Raw genomic sequence first — 19,710 nt, 5'->3', positions numbered from 1 at the left:
TACCGTACAATGAACTATATACATGTTTAAATTTACAATTAACAAATGTTATTTCTTGGTAGGAGAGATAAAAGTAGATTGAAATGTCGTCCGATATATTAGAGATACTTAAAGAGCCAAGAATGATAAAAGTATGCGCACCGATGGTTAGGTACAGCAAGTAAGTGATAACGATCGTTTGTTCTTTTAATATTCATGTAATAAAATGAATTCAGGAACTTGGTTTTTTGCGGTGTGAGAGTCAGCGTCGGGCGAAGCGTGGTGGGTGAATAATTTGCGAAAAATTTCGGTTTTAGGAGAATATTATATAAAAATTAGGTCTGGGGAGTAGATGGAAGTTAGAAAGGGGGGAGAGAAGAAGAAAACAGGACGGAAAGAAGGATAACAGGGAAAGGCTTTTAGGAAAGATTTTAGGTTAGGATATAACCGCTGTATAGAAGAGGTTAAGCGAATAAGAAATGAATAGGACAAATCAGAAAGGTACGGCTGAGGCAGGTAAGATAGAAAATCAAGGTATAAAAGCAGAAAAAACGTTGAGAAGTGAAAAATTAAAAGGGAAGGCGGATAGGGATGGAGGATTTTCTGATAAGAAAAGGAGAGAAAGACGCGGGAAAGAACAGGAAATAAACGGAATGATGGATTGTATGAGAGGAATGATGAAAGAAATAAAGGAGAAGAATTAACAGAAGAATGGAAAGCAAGGGAACAAAAATGGGAAGAGGAAAGAAAGGGGTTACTAGAAGGGTCACGAGGCTTGAAAATAAGGTAGATAAGATTCAGACCTCAGAAACAGGAGGAGAATTTGAAAACGAGCAAAGGATAGAGGGGAATAGAACGGATATAGAGTCTATATCTTTGATATTTTTGCGAATTTCAGTCCCAAATTTTGAGGAAACATTCATGACATATCAAACACTGAAAATTAGAAATTTTTTGCCGATATATAAAAAGGGAGATGAAAATGTAGTAAGTAACTACAGAGGAGTGAGCTTGTTATGTAAAGCAGATTTGGAGGAGAAGAATATCCTGAGCGAATAGCAAGCCAGTTTCAGAAAACAGCGGAGTACGATGGACAATATCTATGTACTACACCACATAGTAGAGAGAGAATTATTTAAGAAAGGAGGAAAAGTATATGTATTCTTTGTAGATTTAAGTACGGCTTTTGATATTACACCAGGGTATATAGTTTTGGAAGAAACTAAGCGAGACAAAATAAGAATAAAAGCAAGGAAAAGAGCAAGGAAATTCGAAGAGGGAGGCTTAAGCCGGAGATGGGTAAAGGAATGAATGCATAAAGGAAAAAATGATCGATAAAAAAAGGTCATAACCAAGAAGGGGTTACACAATTAGAGCACGAGGGTAGGGAAATGCATACAATACTCGAAGAGAAAGATAGGGAAGTACAGGCACAAGTGCAATTTAATAGTATTAAAAAGTCCAGGTACAATAAATATTATAACTTAATCAGATGTACAGGTATGCCTGAGTATTTAAGTAAAAGAGGGGAAGGGAATAGCCAGAGACTGATAGCCAAAGCGAGGTGTGGGAATCTCGAGGTGAATAACAGGTATCGGATGAAGGAAGAAGAGAGAAGATGTGGACTGTGCCAGAGAGGAACGGGGACTTTAAAGCATCTAATTGAAGACTGCACGGAAACAGAGAGACTAGGATACAATATAGAAAGGGTATTAGAGGGGACAGTAAATGGGAGCATAGTAGAGTGGATGAGAGAGATAGAAAGGAAGTTTAAAAGAAAGGAAAGATGAGTTACATTGTAGTTTATAAGATAGAAGGAATGTCAGAGTGGATGAATGACTAGAAAAATTGTAAAACCAAGTTCCTTTTCAAGGCCATTGAGGCTGAAAATAAATTTTATATATAATAAAATGAATTCAATTTAATAGAGCTTTATTTACAGATTACAATTTAGATCTCTAGTAAGGCAGTATAATTGTGACATATGCTTTACGCCGATGATATTAGCTGATTCATTCATACGATCCGACAAAGCTAGAGACAATGAATTTTCGACCAATAATGAGGATAAACCACTAATTGTGCAATTCGCTGCAAATACTTTACATGATTTTCTTAATGCGGCAGAAATGGTTGCTCCGTGAGTTTTCAGTAGTACACTAGCTACATTTGTATAGATTTTGGTATCCGATTAACCAAAGTGTTTGTAGGTACTGTAACGGTGTTGATTTAAACTGTGGTTGCCCTCAGCGTTGGGCAATGAAAGAAGGGTATGGAGCCGATTTGCTTCAAAAACCGGATCTTGTGAAGGATCTGATATATCAAGTGAGAAACCGGATATCAAATCCCTTTACTGTATCTGTGAAGATAAGGCTGCTAAAGGATATTCGTAGAACTATTGAGTACTGTCGTGTTCTCGAAAAGGCAGGAGCCTCTTTCCTTACTGTTCATGCTAGAACCCCCGAGATGAGAAACGACCCGATCGATATAGACAATCTAAAGCTAGTAAGGGACAGTGTTAAGTTACCTCTCATTGCTAATGGAGACGTGAAAGATCTAAAGAGCGCAGAAAGGCTTTTTACAGAAAGTAATTGCGACGCAGTGATGGCTGCGCGAGGAATTTTGACGAATCCAGCTCTATTCGCTGGGCATTCGATCACACCCCTTAGTTGTGTACAAAACTGGTTAGACATTACATCAATTATACCAACACAGTTTATGTGTTTCCATCATCACCTCGTGTTTATGTTAGAAAAATTTCTCCCAAAGAAAAATAGGATATTCTTCAACAACTTACAAGATAAGCAAGCTGTATTGGAATTTCTAGAAAACAATTATAGCATAAAACCAAACATGAATCCTAAATTATCCAAGCCAGTTAAATGTACTTTTAATACACTGAACATAAAATGTGATGATAAGTGTGCTGCAAAGGACGACGATGATCTGTCAGTTAATTTCTTGGGAAACATATTTGCAGAAACATGAGTCTACTCAATGGAATAAAGTTGTTTCATATATTTCTCTTGTTATAAGTTTTACTTCCATTATAACCCGTTTGAAATTAAGCGGCATCAGCTTTCAACTATGCACACTAGGTGCGCTGGAATACAAAACAGTAGTGAAGAGGATCACTGTATAAAAACACAGCGGCGTATCAGTTCATAACCGCGAAACTTCAGAAGTTTGTTATTTCTTTGGGAAAAGGATTGAACATGCATTTAATCAACGGAATGTGAATAACAACATCCAGTAGTTCATTGTGACGAGATGAAGTATCTTAAATCAGGAACTTACAATTTCTGGACATTAATACAGAATGGTACAGTCTCATAAAATTTCTTTCAAATGTAAAACTACAACAGGAATTCGGTTCCTAATGAAATATAGATTTATTATACGTACAGTTAAATATCATAATATTATATTAAAAGATTTTAATTTCATGTGTATCGTTGCATGATAGATCCGATCTTTGGCTCCCAGTCAGACAGGCAAGCGCCCCTTGCTTTCTGAAATATCCAATAACGGGATTGTATCTCCAATTACGCCGCAAGTACAGCCGGCAAAGAAAAAGCTTTGCCGTAATATCAAAGATGTACAGATACCAGAGTATAAGATGGTCACTCTTTCAGCTGACGATGTACAAACAACGCAAGGAGCAATCTCTGATCATGTAGGTATTTTTAAACAATCGAAGACGTATACCTTGGTCTTACAGTTTCCATGAAATTGAAATTTGTATTCGTAGGAAGAGAGAGTAAGGAAGCTTCTTAGCAAACCATTTAAGATACCGATCCCTGGTTACTCATTATCAGGTCGTTTGTTGGGAATACGTTTATCCGGTCCTCGTAGGTCATTATACGATCCAAATGAAGCTAACGCACTTATTGTATATTCACCACCCGAATTATCTGAGCACGACAGACTAAAGATAGATGTGTAAGTATAAAATATCTTCTCCGAAATGTTCTCGAATTGTTTGTGACTATGCTATGTTTATGTTTCAGAACCAAGCAACTTGTACACGTAGTAGTAGATCCGTTGTTATGTAATATATTAAGACCTCACCAACGAGAAGGTGTGAAATTTATGTACGAATGTGTAACGGGAAAGCGTATAGAAGACGCTTACGGATGTATTATGGCAGATGAAATGGGTCTTGGGAAAACTTTGCAATGTATAACTCTTTTGTGGACTCTGTTAAAACAAGGTGAACTATCGCTATCTTATATACAAAGTACAACATTAAGCCGTAAATTAATTGGACGATTGTGTTTCGAAGGGCCAGAAGCTAAGCCACTGATAGAGAAGGCTATTATCGTCGCCCCGAGTTCTCTAGTTAAAAATTGGTACAACGAGATTTTCAAGTGGTTGAAAAACAGAGTTCAACCATTAGCCATTGATGGTGGAAACAAAGCAGACATCGATGTGAAGCTGAAAGGGTTTATGAAGACGTACGGTCGTAGATGCGCCAACCCCATTTTAATAATCAGTTATGAAACGTTTCGCTTGCATGCGCACGTTCTCCATCAAGACGAAGTGGGACTTGTGCTGTGCGACGAAGGCCATCGTTTGAAAAATTCCGAAAATCAAACGTATCAAGCACTCATGGGCTTGAAAGCTAAAAGAAGAGTGCTGCTTAGCGGAACACCTATTCAAAATGATCTTTTAGAATATTTTTCTCTGGTACATTTTGTCAATCAGGGATTATTGGGAACCGCGCAGGTACATAAATGTTCGTATAAACTTAGAAGCATCTCCAACAGCAGTGTAAATTATATTGCAACTATATTGCTTAGGAATTTCGAAAAAAATTTGAAATACCAATTCTACGCGGCCAAGACGCAGCCGCAACAGACACCGAACGGAAACTCGCTCAGGAACGTTTAACAGAATTAGTAACTGCTGTTAATAAATGCCTCATTAGACGTACTAGCGCTTTACTTTCCAAGTATTTACCTATAAAGCACGAGCTCGTGGTTTGCATAAAAATGGGAAAATTGCAAGCTGATCTGTATAGAAATTTTATACAAAGCGATAGTATTAAAAAATCAATGGAAGGTTCGTGTCCTTGATTTTTTTATTATACTTGGAATCATTTACATTACACCGTCACGTATCCAATCTTTTTACAGAAGACTCCGACAGACCCAAGAAAGGGAAGAGTCTTTCTGCTCTTTCGGCAATTACACTTTTGAAAAAGTTGTGCAATCACCCTGATTTAGTTTATAGTAAGATACTGGAGAAATCTGATGGATTTGAAAGGGCTGCGAAATTAATGCCTGCAAATTACAGTACTAAGTATGCAGTAGTACTACTAAAACTTATACTAACGAGTATTATCCTCATCTTTGTAATTTTCTTTCCAGAGAAGTTCAACCAGAATTATCCGGCAAGTTAATGGTATTGGACTGCCTTCTGGCATCCATTAAAACAACAACAAACGATAAAATTGTATTAGTGTCGAATTACACGCAAACTCTTGATCTGTTCGAGAAGCTGTGTCACAAACGGTGCTATAATTACGTCAGGCTCGACGGTACAATGACCATTAAGAAAAGGGCGAAAGTAGTGGATAAGTTCAACGATCCAGACAGCAGCGATTTCATCTTCATGCTTAGTTCTAAAGCTGGTGGTTGTGGGTTGAATCTCATCGGCGCGAATCGCCTCGTCATGTTCGATCCTGATTGGAATCCTGCAAATGACGATCAAGCTATGGCTAGAGTTTGGAGGGACGGTCAGAAGAAACCCTGCTTTGTCTATCGTTTTCTTTGTGTATGTACAGGAACTTTACATTAACTTCTGATAGTTTTACACCATTTAAATCTACTTAAATATGTTGTAGACTGGCACTATCGAGGAGAAGATTTTCCAAAGACAAGCGCATAAAAAAGCTCTAAGTTCAACAGTAGTTGATCAAGAGGAGGACGTTGCAAGGCATTTCACTTTGAACGATTTACGAGACTTATTTAAACTGGAAGAAAATACGATATCAGATACTCATGCAAAGTGAGTAGGAATTAAACTGAGCATTAGGTTTGCTTTTGTAAGTAATGCAATTGAATACATGTTCGTATCCATACTTTAGGTTCAAATGCAAAAGGTGCATTAATGGCATAGAAGCGAAAGGACCTCCTGAGCAATCAGATTGCAACTCGGACTTGTCAGATTGGAGGCATTCCCATAATCCACGAAATTTACCAGACTTACCGCTACGACAATGCTGGTCAAGCGGAATTTCGTTTGTTTTTCATCATCGCTCACCCGAGCAAGTAAAATGAGACTGTTGTGTAGTAAAATCAGTTTCTGCGACTTTGTATTCCTACACTGCCATACTTCTACTAGAAAGCTGCTAAAGCCTTTGTACAGAAGATAGAATATTCAATGAAAGTATATCTTCTTTAATAATGAAAACTGCATTGATACGAATGTTTACATCGATATGGTTGTCTCCAAATAAACAGGTGTATTATGTATTATATAGAACTAAAAGGAAGTAGAATAGTGAAAGTAGTATAAAATCTGCGCAAACCCACGAGCATATAAAATAAATCCTTGTTTATGGAAATATAGAATCATGTATGTATTAAATATTTTTCTATTCGCAAAGAGGAGTTAAGAAATAATACGTTTCGAAATAATCGTACTACAATGTTGATTTTTATATTTCTTTATTATCTCCCGTTATTATTCCAATACGAGTTGTCTGTATTTTTAAGCGGTTATCGAACTCCGAATGAAGAAGTTGCTGGAACAGTTATGTACTTATGAACAGGTATGTAAAAAGCGCAATTCGGCAATAATATATGGGCGCTTTGCTAGTCGAAAGATTTACACACGCGCGTGCCGTGTGAAACGGAGGAAGCGCGGAGGTGACGTGTGACGATTTCTGGGACGCGATGTTTTTTATACGAGTAATAGAATCATGTAAGCTCGCTTCCGAGCGAGTTGTGCGTAGAAAACCGAGGGTCAGCCACAGGCTTGAAGAATTTGCTCCACATCAGAGGAATGGCGAAGAAAATAGGTGGCGAGGGGGCTGCGGCGTAGGGGGGAGGCGAGAGGAAGTCAGAGTGGGGGAATGCAAATAATGGAATGGCGGGCACGTGACGAGGCAGCCCGGCCCCTGATTGGCGGAGAGTGATGAACGCCGCTTTCCCTCCTAACCCGTTGCCGTTCGCTCGCCCTTCTTCGGAGGTTCCGTGCAGCTGCCCGCTCAGAATAGTTCCAGATGTGGCCATGTTTAGTTTGATCTTTGAAGTTTTCGCTCATCGTCTCATAACTGATACATTTTTATACTATCTGCTGACACAGTAATACCGCTCTGTCCGACCATCGTTACTTTTTCGCCTGCCTGCGGCTAGTCTCGTTCATAAAGACCATATGTTCTCTTTTTGTCGAGATCGATCTCCGAACGCGGAAGTACCATCGGGAGACAAGAATCGCGTTCTAGAGTCCGTGGATTTTTTTTTTCTTACAATTCCGTCTCGATAAAGCTTCGAGTCGCCGATTAACAGACCGCCGCGGTCCCATCGAGCACGCAGTTTGTATTCTACGGCGAGGCTAGATCAATTCGTCGCTCCCTTTCTTTATCTCTCACACACGCACACATACACACCTCTCTCTCTCTCTTTCTCCCAAGAAAAAGAAAAAAAAATTTCGAGACAAAGAAAAAGAGAGCACCGTTATCGGCTTGCAACTCGGGAATCGTCAAAGTGGAGAAGGCTACGCTTTACGATACATTTCATCAAGGCTTCGTACTATCGGGGGAATCCGGGTTGAGATTGTCCTATCGTCCTATCATCACCGGTCGCAAAAAAGAATCGCGCATCGCCCTGTCTTTTTCAAGCACCTGCCAAGTCACAATTCACGTCTACACGGGGAAAAGATAATAAGAGACGCCTGGGAACTTATCGCCCGGGGCAGCCATATGCCACGTCAAGCTAGAATGACGTTGCAGTGGCGAGATCGCGCCATTTAACGAAATGTAATAGCCAAGAGAGGAGACATTCGCAAGTGAAACACAAATGTTACGCCGGATCTGAAGTGCAATAATAGAGTAAATCCAGATAAAACGGAGGATCAGAATTAAAGAAAGAGAGAGAGAGCATTTAGTACGAGTCGTTAGCCCCCGTTGTGCTTTGGCGAGAAGAATATTCGAGAAAGATAGCGAAAAGAATTAAAAAGAAAAAAAAGAGGAAAGAGCAAAAACGGGGCCGGGGACGTAACCGAGCTGAGCATAAAGGGACGGAGAGCTTTTATTAACGAAAGCATACGTTCAGTTCGTTGTTGCGCGCACGCGCGCCTTCCATTAAGGACACGAGAGAAAGAGAAACGGAGAGAGACGTAACGGGACAATATTCTGTAGGCTAATTTGTGCCCTGTAACGATTCACATCTTCTTTTTCCAAAATTTTCAAATGCTAGAATTCAGGCACGCGATTATCTCGCAAGCAAAGAGCCATCGAGTGTGGTCGCGTCAATCGATCGAATGATCATCGTCGGGCCACAGTGCTATATCGTACGGTACAAAACACGATCGATCGGGACAAAACAATGGCATTAGAGAGTGTTTCCGCGGCTGAGACTCTAATCCAAAGGTTTGCCTCCACATTTTTTATTCACCAAAACGAAACAGTCGAAATTTTTCTATGACTGTTAATTCACTACCACTCACGTTACACGTTGACCCCCTCCCCCCCCTCTCTCCGGAGGCTCCGTGCTATCCCCCCTGCTTTCTTTTTCGGTTCGGTATATACACTGCCGTATAGCACTGGGGAAAAACGGAGCCCCCATTACGCTGTTGTGTTTCGGGTTACACGTAACTCCTCATTCTTTTTCGGCTTATGTTCGTCACGGTTCTTCATTGCTCTGAAATTAAGCCAGCCAAAGCTATTCTAAGATCACCGTTGTATTTCGATCCTCGAAATACTGCCTTGACACTATTCGTAAGGTCAAGGTCATCCCGTAACCGATACATGCCCGGGAGTATTTGCGAATGTTAAGGGATATATGAAGTAGATGCATCTCTCTCTCGTTCCGAGTATTGACGTATGTAGATGGGGAATGGAGTTCCGAGTAGTGTTAGAACTTTCAGTTACATGGAGTTGTGTAAACATCTGTGCTTGCGTGTAGCAGTCTAGATGCTTGACACGTAACTATATACGGAGCTGTGGTATATTTCACGAGCATTGAAGAACTTATACGTTATTCATGAAGTTTCCATTTAGAAACGAGGATCGTAGAGTCGAGAAAATATGCACGGGATCTTCGGAGAGTAAGACATTCCTACGTACATTTCCCGTGTTCACAAATACAACAGATACACATATATATTTACACATCGCACACGACATATACGTGACACACATGTAACAGATGTACAGACGGGTGCCCTTGCACACATATGGGCACATGTAGGCGTGTATGCGAATTTGTGGCATGTATCGGTGATACATGACGCAGGCGCACACGTGTATATATGTGCATATGTATGCACGGAACGGAGGAGAGGCAAAAACGGGGTCCTCTACACGCGAAGAAATATTCTGGCGGTGCGACGTCGACATTAAAAACATGTTACACGCACTGTTGGCAATGCTGTAACGATGACAATGAGATATATGCCGCAGATAATGTGATGTTATATATCGATCCAATGTTTATGCCATTGCATCGATGATGATGAAATTATGATAGAGATGATGATAATGATGTTAATAATGAACGTGACTTGTGGGTAAGGAGATTCCAAACTATTATATTTTCTTTATATGACGTGCAGACGACGCGATTTTTATTGTGCTACCTTTAACAAAGTTCTAGCGCCTGTAATTCGCCAATTACTTTTCCATTTACATTTATTCATTTTTTTTCTTCTTTCTTTTTTCGTTTAAACGTGGCAATGGTTATATACGCTTCAATTTGTATGGGTTTCTTCCTTCTCCTGTATTATAATTCCACGCTTTTAAATATTATATACGAGGCTTGGCGCGCGATCTTCGTCATAGATTTCTGGTGAGCATCGATTCGCGATCGGGACAAGTCGAGAAGGGAGCCCGCATCGTGGAGAAATGATAACTTTTTAAATGATAGCTTAAACTATATTTTCGAGTTGCATCGATCGATGCCTGGTGCGCCTACGTGTTCGTCGGTCGCGTCCCAAAGAGACAAGTTAATGTTTTCAGCTCAACTAGTAGCAGAAGCTCCTTTGGGCTATACTCTGCTCGACCAAAGTTTTCGATGCTCCCTTTATCCGACGCACAAGCCCACATGATATATCTAATGACCGTTGCTGATAATGTCCTTGACAGCTATTATGAGCACAGACTAACTTTTCCACGAGAATTTTTTTCCTTTACGTTATCGGAGGGACGCATTTCGCGTTTCTTCCACGATCATTTGTAAATAATGATGATGATGATAATGATAAGGTGATGGACATAAAAAGACATATCTAATTTTACAGTTTAATCCTTCAAAGAAATTCTCCAAGCTATTAGGGATATTAGGGTGATAGACAGTTACAGTACATTTACATTAAAAAGTACTGAAAATAGTTGTTCAGCAGGACATAATTTATGATTTTATGCAACCGCATAAAAGTAGTTTGAAATGCGATTTTTACTTAACACACTCCGAGGAGAACTCTCGAAATATCTTAGCCTTTCTTCTCTCGGGACGATATATTAACATTATTACATTAGTCCTTGATTGGCGTATAACTACGCAAAGTTAACAGATGATTCGAGCACGGAGAAATTTGGCATTTGTCATCGTTGCAGATATTGAATCTCGTATCCTAATGCGTACATCTTGTAAGGCAGTAAAGCAAATGCTTTAAACGCTTTGCAGACCTTTAGCTAATAATATAATTTTAATGTATGTCTAGTAATAATGACAATGACTTGGAAGATGGTGAAATTCCATCGGACGAAGACGATGAGCCTGTACCACCAACAGTAACTGATGATGCAGTTGCTGCTAAAAATGTATCAAAGGCGGAGGCACCGAAAACTAAAACCTTTGACTCTAAGTTTAGTAAAAATAAAAAGCTGAGTGTTCAAGGAAGTAGCAAGCACGACAGATTTATAAAGTACAAAAACCCAACGGAAGATTGGGCTGGGGATGTCGAGAAAGCTATTAGAGCTGCTTTAGAGGAGGATGGTATTAGAAATCAAGATTCTAAATCTAAGAGCAAGAATAATAGGAACAAGAGTAGGAAAAGGTTGCGCGACGAAAGGGAAGAAGATCGTAACAAGGAGCAAAAGGTTTTGAAATACATGACATTCTTAGTAATTGTAAAATACATTATTTCTTGTTATATCTGGCACGATGGCGTGCTAGAACAGTGAATAATTGTGCTGTAAATGTATCATTTACAGAGACGGAAAGTGAGCGATGATGAAAATGTTAACGACGATGAGGATGAAATGCTATTTGTTAGAGGTGCTTCACCTATTAGGAAAGATATGCAGGAGAATAATTCTCCGAGACATGCTAATGAACATGAAACTTTCGATAGTAACTCTGACTATGAGGAGAGGCCTAATGTAAATCGACATAGGGAGAATGAGACTAAGCGTGTCAATACAAGGGGCGGTGGAGGTGGAGGTATAATAACAAATCAGTTTATATATTCATATATTTGTTACGTTTTATCCTTATATATTTCTTATGCCTATATAAAACATGTTTGTATTGTGATAGGACGTAGGGGTGGCAAAAATGATCGCGGCGGTAAAAATAAGACTCGCGGGCAAATGCGAAACGATAGAAACGGACGGAGAAATCAGAATAATGATCATGGTCAAGATCCAGACGCCATATGTGTTTATTACATGCAGGGGAAATGTCACAGAGGAGACGATTGCCCTTTCTCACACAACGCTTTGCCACCTAGGAAAATGGAGCTCTGCAAATTTTACCTTATGGACTGTTGCGCGAAGAGAGATAAATGTCTTTACATGCATCATGATTTCCCATGTAAATTCTTCCATACAGGATTGAAATGCAATCAGGGAGAGAATTGTAAATTTTCCCATCAACCATTGAACGAACAGGTACCGATCAGCGTTAATAAGGCGTTCAGGCGTTGTAAGAATTGTACTTTCTTTCGTTGAAAAAGACAAGATCCAAATATAAATTTTGATTAAACGTCCTCTAGGTGAAGGGAATTTTGCTGAAGCATTTAGAAACAGCGCCAAAGGAGATTCTTGGTGATTTTCCACGTTTGAGTAGGGAAGGAGCGATGTTAATGATAAATAACACCGCAAGGTCATTAGCGCAAGGCCAGGAAGTGACGAATCAAAAGATTCCTAGTCTATTTGATTTAAATGTAACTGCGCCAACCAATGCTGCAGAGAAGAACAATGAAAAGGAAGAGAAAGGTACCCTATACATAACATTTTCAATTACACTTTCCATAGTAGTTCCTCTGAGTAATTAATACATATAAGAATTTTTGTATATAGAAGAGCAAGCACCTCAGCAGAAGAATGTTAGGGAAAGAAAACCGTCTGGTAAAAAGACTCGATGGGGTTCGGATGAAGATAGAGTTCCCTACGAACAAATCATGCTATTACAATCAGCTAATGAACTCGGTTTGCAACTTCCCAATGCTGCATTGGGTTTAGCAACTCAGCAGCAGCTACATTCAAAACCATTGATACCGCAAACTATGCCAAATATGGAGTTTTATACCGAGGCTAATTCCGAATCGAATAAAAGCGCACTAAATAAGATACGGGACAGAGAAGATTTTACGAAGGACGTGGAGGAGGACGAAATTTTAGAACAGGTATAATAATTACAATTCTATTATACGACAAATGTTTCTCAACATTTCGTATCAACGATGTAAAAATGCTGGTAATATTCTCCTTCAGGCAAAGAAGAAAGATACTTCGATACTTGAAAATTCTAAAGACGTAGATCTAAGACAATTGTTAAAAACTTCGAAGAAGCTACCACCTGTTGTTAGCATAGCTGACGAGGTGGCGAATCTTACCAAGTCTAAGTTCGACGAGGAGAGTGACCAGGACGAGGAGACGGACCTTGTTATAGAAATGCCAACCGAGGACGATGATAAACAGAAAGACAAAGGTGCAGATCAAGAAGGTAGGATCCTCTCCACTTTTGCAAATGGATGCATTCCATTTCGTGTAATAAAAAAATCTTGAAATATCTTACAGAAACGTGTGCCGTAAACGAAGAAAGTAATAATCATGATGCATCTTCACCGCGCGCAGAAGAGCAAGAGGTACCGGCGCATTTACCGAAGAAAGCCCAGGAATTGTTCATGCGTATTCAACAGCAGCAACGGGCCGCTCAAGATAGCTTTAAGAATATGGAGAACGAATGCTCTGCGCGGAACACAGATCAAATATTAGAAGACTGGTATTCAGATGACGAAGACGACGATGACGACGACGACGAGGGCGGCAATCTTACCATAGTACTTTCCAATAAAGATACTTCAAAGGAAGAGAACGAGTCCCCCGAGAAGACTCAGAACATTATGATCAAAGAGGAGTTTCAGTCGACGACTTCGGTGCCGGCCATACCACAGCCAGCAGCTATCGTCAATAAACTAGGTGATTTAAGTAAAATCGATATCAGTGCCGAAGTTTCCAAGTTACTATCTTCGATCAAGGCGCATAGCTCGACGTCTGGTAAGTCTAGCCAACAAAATGCTAACGGACAGGACTATAATCCGAAAGTTAAATCCTCGCCAGATAGAACGTCGGACGATTCCAGTAATCATAATAAAATGGGCGTTGCCGGTACATTTAGCTCGTCGACTCAGTTGTCGAAGGTAGAAAACGAGACGTCGAGTCCGCGTTCCTCGCCAGGGACGAGTTCTGCGCCTATATCCAGAGATCCTCGCATGTCCCGAGATCCTAGACAGCGCAGAGACGAGCAGAAATCGAGTAGCCCTAGTAGAGCGGAATGTAAAAAGGAGTCCAAACACCTTAGATTGGAAACGAGCATCTACAGTTCCGGTATCACCGCTGTGGATACCAATATGGACACAGACCTCCGCACGACAACGGATCAGGATCTGAGGAGGAAGGATATGGACTTTAGGCAACGATTTCAAACCGGTTTCGGAGACACTGACCTTCGAGTGGTCAGCGCGGGATTCACAGATGCATCCACCAAGTCCGACGTTGATCTGCGACAGATGTTAAGTTTACCATTCAAGCCGGCCCCGTCCCACGTACCTTGTACGGAGATAGACGCGAGCATCTCCTCGCATCCTCCGATGACGTACAAGGTGTACGTCGTTGACATACCGAGGCCCGATTACACAGGTCTGAAGCTGACCAAGAATGATGCACAAGTTAAATACGATCCACGGTTGAGGAAGATCTTTCGAATCGGTAAGGTGGAATTAGCCGACTCCCCTATGTCCCCGCCTCCAGTGAAACCGGACACTCCGAAATCGCCCCCGCAGGTCCGATCCGATCCGCGTCGAAAAGCTCTCGAAGCTTCCAACTTATCTTCTCAAAATGTAAATGCTTCCATGATGAAAACTGTACAGCAGTCGCCGATGGAAATGTCGAATATGGGGATGGGTCCCGGCGGGATGCCTGGCCCCCAGGGTATGCCCGGGGCCCAAAGCATGCAAGGAGGGCAGGGCATGATGGCTATGGGTCCGAACCCGATGCTTGGAAACATGGGTCCTATGGGACCCATGATGAACGCGCCTATGGGCCCTCAGAATATACCGCCGATGGGAATGACGGGGATGTCCAATATGCCTCCAGGAATGGCCATGAATGGACCGGGCGTGCCACAGAATCAGATGAATTTCGATCCGCGCTACAACGTTCAGCGGAACAATGGAGCTGGACTTCTGGGCCCAGCACCTGGCGTAGGCTTCGGACCCGATAATTCTTCGTACGATGGCGCATCCACATATTCCGGTGGTAATTTCAACAACTTTGGTCCCGGTCCTGGTCCGGCACCTCCAGATTCTGGTATGATGGGATTCAATCCGAACGGCCCCCCGAACCAAAACTTCGGGATGGACGGGCCAGAGTGGAATGGATCCAACCAGAATAGACGCGGAGGGCGTATCAGACGACGGAATCGTAACAGGACCAATATCGTCACTAATAATTAAGGCAATAAGCAATTTCGAGTAGGTACATAAGCAAAGTACCTGGTGATAATTCTCATTCTAATTTAAATTTTTGTACAGCATGCATTGTTGATATAATGCATTCATTTAATGCGGTCCAGATTGATTGTTTTGATTGTGTCAATTGTACATGGTGTCAAATGCTCGCTAGTGATTACAAAAGTAGCAGAATAGAAGGTTTAAAGGAATCGAGAATATCTAAGAATTGTAAATGAATATATAAACTTTCAAGCATTTGTTAAGAGGCACACACACACACACACCCGCGCGCGCGCGCGCGCGCCGCACACATACACACCATTCAACATCGTGTGAATAATGCTCATAATCACGTAACGTTCTATATTTTAATTAAGAATATAAATCGTGTTCTACGTGAACGATATTATATACAGAATACACATCTAATAGGCTGCAGATATAATAGGGAATTAAATTTTTTTGGGGCGGAGGCGTATCTGTATATATTGAAAGGTATCATCCATACGAAGACATTTAACCTTAGAGCATATATATATATATATATATATATATATATATATGCTCTAAGCATTTAACACGTAAGATGTGACAAATGAAACTCGTTGATTACATTGATTGATTTATATTTCTTTTTTTATGTCTTCCATATATAGTACATAATATTAATGCATCGTATATAATTCGAAGTGCGCACCAGTAATCTTGGCTTCTAGTATGCATATAGATTTTACTGAATTGTATTCAAATCCGTGATGGCATAAATCGTTCAACCATTCGATGGCCTAAGGCCTGTTATCAGACATTGAAAACACCAATTAAAGCGACAGTACGATTAATCAGTACGAAAATGCAATATTTTGTAAAAATTAATGTATTTATAAGAATTTTGAAGACAGTTGTACATGAACATACTTTTTTACTTGCATAAGAATTGAAGAGGTATGGAGGGGTACTTACATGAAAAAATTTCCTTTTAAATTCCGTAGAAGTTGCAATTAAAAGAAAACCCTTCGAGTAGACGTGACTTCTGCGATCTAGGTTTTACGCTACTAGCGGAACTTCTACCGAGTAATTAGATCTATTGGTTTCGTGGTACAACTGTACGTTTCGTATAAATGTCTAAAACGTGTATCTGTTAAAGCGCAGATTAAGAATACTTCCTCTTTGAGAAATAATGTTAGAGACAGAGTATATTTAAATTTAACGAATCGTTCAGTCATTATCCAGTGTTAATCTAACGATTATATTTTCCTTTATAATTATTATTATTATTACTACTATTCCTATGATACTACAAAGAAAAATTACATTTATAAAAAATAAAGTTTACTATCATATAGTAAATCTTTTTTTGTACAGTTCAATCATTGATTCTAATACGATTTTTGTATCGTTCGTTTTAACGTTGTAAATAATGTTGTATTTCCTTGGTGCACTTTTTTTTAAAATACAAGTATTCTAAATATGGATATATAAAAATGACATGCTTCATACAGTGTATTATCCTACATGTAAGGAGTTGTACTTTCATTCAACTATAATTGGACTTCCATTTCCGGAATGAGAGTCTTGACATGTGTCTGAGCGGTGTGAGAGGAAGAAGCAGAAAAGGTGGCAAAAGGGAGAATACGGAGTAGAGGGAAGAGGGGAACAGCGAGTGAAGGGTGAGAAAGGGCAAAGAAAAGGGGAGGCAGGGTAAAGAGGAAAAGCAGGCAGGAGGCATGGAGAATTTGGGGTTAGGGTAAGGCGGAAAAAGAGCCAGCAGGACAGGAAAAGGCGGCAAAGCGCAGAGAGAGAGGAAGGTAGTGACATCGGGCGGTACAGAGTGAAAGGGATAGCGGAGCAATGGATAAGGAAGGGAGCGGAGGAAGAGAAAAATAAGCAAGAGATAAGGAAGAAATGACGGTAAGGGGGAAAAGAGAGAGGAAAAGGAGAATGAAGGGGAGACGCGAGAAGAGAAGGGTGAAGTGGCGAAAAGGAGAGGGAGGATGACGAATACAGAGAATTGATGAGAGAAAGGAGTATGAGTGGAGGAAGCGTAATGGAGATATCAGTGATGTGGAAGAGGAAAAGAGAGAAGGAAGAGGAGTGCCTAGGGGAAGGGGCGTTCCAGAAGAGCAGTAAGGTTCAGAGATCGCCAGAGGAGAAAGGGGTAGGTGAAGACGGAGCGCTGGAGAGTCTGATTAGGGGAATGAGGGAGGAAATGAGGAACAAAGGAAAACTAAGGGGTAGGAAGGAGAGGAGGATACAGAGAAGGAGGCGAAGGGAAAAAGAGTAAGGGTAAGCTATGGGAAGATATATATAGTTGTGGATGGAATAACGTGGTTCTGGGAGTACAAAGAACTGTACGAAAGGAAAAAAGAGGAGGAAAGGGAGAGGTTGATAAGGGAGGTGGCAAGATAAGAGAAATCTTGGACGAAGGAGACAAGGGAGAGGAATGGATGAAGAGGTTAGAGGGAAAGAGGAGGGAGTGAGAAGAAGAACCGGGGGAAAAGGGTAAGGAAAGGAGGGAGGGTTGAAGAAAGGAAGGACCGAAAGAAGGAATGGAATGAAAGAGTGGAAATGGAAGTCGAAGGCGGAGGGTGCGAGCGGAAGCAAGGGCGAAAAACGTAGAATTAAGAGACGAAAGCGATAGGTTAAGACTAGTGTAACCATAGGGTAAGAGAAAGGGGAGCAGAGGAGTAGATTAAGAAATAGAAGTTAATTTAAGGATTGGGATGTAAAGGCGTGGATAAAGATGCAAAGAGGATATTTGTAACCCTAAGGGGAAGACAATAAAGCAGTACATACATACATACATTCAACTATAATTCACTGATACAGATTCTTATACGATTATTATCATCACTGTTTTTTAAGCAATAATAGTTATAGTTAAAGCCATCTTACATTAATGTACAATAGAACTTAGGGGGTCAGCTCTGATGGCTGACAGATCCAAACGTGCGTCCATTTCGTCATCCAATTCTCCTACGATTGCCCTAGAACAGGGAAAAAATGCGCTAACACAATATTTCCATTCAGCCATTTTCATACATGTAAATGCTAGGCGAAGCGTAACTAGATGATTCGAGACTTAGAAACTTGAAAATTGCATATTTTTCAATACGATAGTATTAGTGTAACTTCTGGAACTGCCAGAATAAGAAAAATTAATATTATTGATGTATTATTTATCAATGTGCAACGGCATACACAGAAGTGCATATAAGATGAAAGTAAGCAATAAAATATAGAATATGATACCTCCATATTATTAAAATGAATAACAGCGATAATAAAGAAGCGTTTAAGCAATGAATTACACTACTTACACATTGTCGCCTCTGATGATATGTAAACCTAAAACGACTTGCTCCACACCTTGCGTTGTACTGTACACACGTTCGTGCGATTCATCTAATATTATGTTGATAGTTTGATCAAAGCCTTTTAATGTACCCTGAAAGCATAATAATTATAATACAATGGTTAATATTCACTAGTTTCAATACACTTATTGAAAATTAACCATCGACAGTCATTGGCAGCAAAGCAATTAAAATTAATATACTTACAATGAAATTCCTACCATCGGAGGTAATAATAGAAACTGTGTCTGTGAATTGTTAAGGGTGTACAGGCGTTGCGATTATAAATTATGAAGGATCTTACGCTACGATTGTAACATAAGATTAGAAAAGGATACGATTCACGTAACTCTCTAAGCCAGACGCCATAATCCTAATTACTAATTAAACATTAAGACAATTTTTACATAGAAATGTGAGAAGTGTACACGTGTGTATGGGTTGTTCCTTGCAACAAACGTGTACAAATTAATACACTGTTTTACAATCCGAGTACATACATTACTCGACAACTTTCTGAATGAGAATTACAGTCTGAATTCGGGAGTTATAGCGACGCAGAGTTGAATTACTAAGAAGTGACTATTAGCTGTTTACTGAACCGCATGATCGGTGTAATAAAACAAGGATGAACAAATACAGTTACTTAGTCACTCTCGAAGCACAAATCGCACAAATAACGAAGACGACTCGTAGCTTGACTGATCCGCGATATAATATAAATACGATTTTTCTCAATACACAAAAGAATTGTTTATAATCCCAAATTTGAATGCGTCAACTTATTTCTGCAATGAAATCATGATGAATCAAAGACTATTATACAAAATATGGAACTTAAGATGCATGTAACACAAATGCGTTAATGTAACGCGCCAAAATTGTGGTAATTGGTAAAGTTTTGATGAATTTAGGAATTCCCAATCGTTACGAAAATTTACATGCGTATGCGGTCTAACATAAATGGCTCGTATTTTAGTTAACTTTTCCGCCGTTAGATTTTGCGTGTCCATAAACTGATTAAACTTTCAAATACCTTTTCTGAGCCATAAATAAATAATATTTTATTGCTCGAAATGGACGCACGATCGCCAGCAGGGTCTTTAGAAGGGATCGAAGGGTGTTGCGATCTCCGCTGGTGTGAATCTATGTGTTATGTGAAGTTAGCTATAGCACATAGGGATATCAAAGTTTGATGTGAGAGCGTAATTCAAAATCCTTTGTAGCAGAAAGATTTATTGTAGGCATGCGG

At 40.0% G+C, this 19,710-nt stretch overlaps 3 protein-coding genes across 11 annotated transcripts; 2 read left to right on the top strand and 1 right to left on the bottom strand.

The window, feature by feature from the left end:
• Positions 1 to 65: 65 nt before the first annotated feature.
• Okr (DNA repair and recombination protein RAD54-like okr) lies at positions 66 to 6,628 on the top strand. 2 transcript variants are annotated; one of them, XM_076821359.1, is made up of 12 exons: positions 66 to 160; positions 1,922 to 2,119; positions 2,190 to 2,304; positions 3,446 to 3,655; positions 3,731 to 3,921; positions 3,990 to 4,192; positions 4,265 to 4,707; positions 4,782 to 5,043; positions 5,118 to 5,283; positions 5,352 to 5,757; positions 5,828 to 5,991; positions 6,071 to 6,628. In XM_076821359.1, the coding sequence occupies exons 1-12, from the start codon at positions 84 to 86 to the stop codon at positions 6,261 to 6,263; spliced, it is 2,628 nt and encodes an 875-aa protein (XP_076677474.1). In that variant the 5' UTR covers positions 66 to 83; the 3' UTR covers positions 6,264 to 6,628. The 2 variants fall into 2 exon arrangements, with proteins under 2 accessions (XP_076677474.1, XP_076677473.1); XM_076821358.1 differs by lacking the exons at positions 66 to 160; positions 1,922 to 2,119; positions 2,190 to 2,304 and adding an exon at positions 3,131 to 3,301.
• Positions 6,629 to 7,036: 408 nt separating this feature from the next.
• Su(sable) (suppressor of sable) lies at positions 7,037 to 16,549 on the top strand. Of its 5 annotated transcripts, none has more exons than XM_076821348.1 (8): positions 7,038 to 8,578; positions 10,870 to 11,248; positions 11,363 to 11,591; positions 11,688 to 12,040; positions 12,145 to 12,367; positions 12,452 to 12,777; positions 12,866 to 13,097; positions 13,172 to 16,549. In XM_076821348.1, exons 1-8 carry the CDS (start codon positions 8,535 to 8,537, stop codon positions 15,106 to 15,108), a joined length of 3,723 nt encoding a protein of 1,240 aa, XP_076677463.1. In that variant the 5' UTR covers positions 7,038 to 8,534; the 3' UTR covers positions 15,109 to 16,549. The 5 variants fall into 5 exon arrangements, with proteins under 5 accessions (XP_076677460.1, XP_076677463.1, XP_076677464.1 ...); XM_076821349.1 differs by lacking the exon at positions 7,038 to 8,578 and adding an exon at positions 8,694 to 9,255 and having other exon boundaries at positions 10,870 to 11,272; XM_076821346.1 differs by lacking the exon at positions 7,038 to 8,578 and adding an exon at positions 9,339 to 9,717 and having other exon boundaries at positions 10,870 to 11,272.
• Positions 16,367 to 19,367, bottom strand: LOC143373810 (U6 snRNA-associated Sm-like protein LSm8). Of its 4 annotated transcripts, none has more exons than XR_013086537.1 (6): positions 18,959 to 19,367; positions 18,797 to 18,838; positions 18,666 to 18,700; positions 18,423 to 18,550; positions 17,924 to 18,089; positions 16,367 to 16,654 (listed from the first exon to the last, which is right to left on the bottom strand). XR_013086537.1 is itself a non-coding variant. In XM_076821385.1 (4 exons), exons 1-4 carry the CDS (start codon positions 18,825 to 18,827, stop codon positions 17,999 to 18,001), a joined length of 291 nt encoding a protein of 96 aa, XP_076677500.1. In that variant the 5' UTR covers positions 18,828 to 19,362; the 3' UTR covers positions 17,896 to 17,998. The 4 variants fall into 4 exon arrangements, 1 of the variants encoding a protein (XP_076677500.1); XR_013086536.1 differs by having other exon boundaries at positions 18,666 to 18,706; positions 18,959 to 19,365; XR_013086535.1 differs by having other exon boundaries at positions 16,367 to 16,651; positions 17,921 to 18,089; positions 18,666 to 18,706; positions 18,797 to 19,362.
• Positions 19,368 to 19,710: the final 343 nt, after the last annotated feature.

Source organism: Andrena cerasifolii, chromosome 10 (assembly GCF_050908995.1).
Source record: "Andrena cerasifolii isolate SP2316 chromosome 10, iyAndCera1_principal, whole genome shotgun sequence".
NCBI lineage: Eukaryota > Metazoa > Arthropoda > Insecta > Hymenoptera > Andrenidae > Andrena > Andrena cerasifolii.
The sequence above is the reverse complement of the archived record's forward strand: the minus strand, read 5'-3'. Positions and strand labels throughout refer to the sequence as shown.

Excerpts from the sequence above, each read along its gene's own strand:
- Okr (XM_076821359.1), top strand. The coding sequence starts at position 84 with ATGTCGTCCGATATATTAGAGATACTTAAAGAGCCAAGAATGATAAAA. Across the intron at positions 161-1,921 it reads CCGATGGTTAGGTACAGCAA|ATTACAATTTAGATCTCTAG; the intron begins GTAAGTGATAAC and ends CTTTATTTACAG. Across the intron at positions 3,922-3,989 it reads GACAGACTAAAGATAGATGT|AACCAAGCAACTTGTACACG; the intron begins GTAAGTATAAAA and ends TTTATGTTTCAG.
- LOC143373810 (XM_076821385.1), bottom strand. The coding sequence starts at position 18,827 with ATGGCGTCTGGCTTAGAGAGTTACGTGAATC. Across the intron at positions 18,707-18,796 it reads CTTAGAGAGTTACGTGAATC|ACACAGTTTCTATTATTACC; the intron begins GTATCCTTTTCT and ends AACAATTCACAG. Across the intron at positions 18,090-18,422 it reads ATCATCAGAGGCGACAATGT|GGCAATCGTAGGAGAATTGG; the intron begins GTAAGTAGTGTA and ends TCCCTGTTCTAG.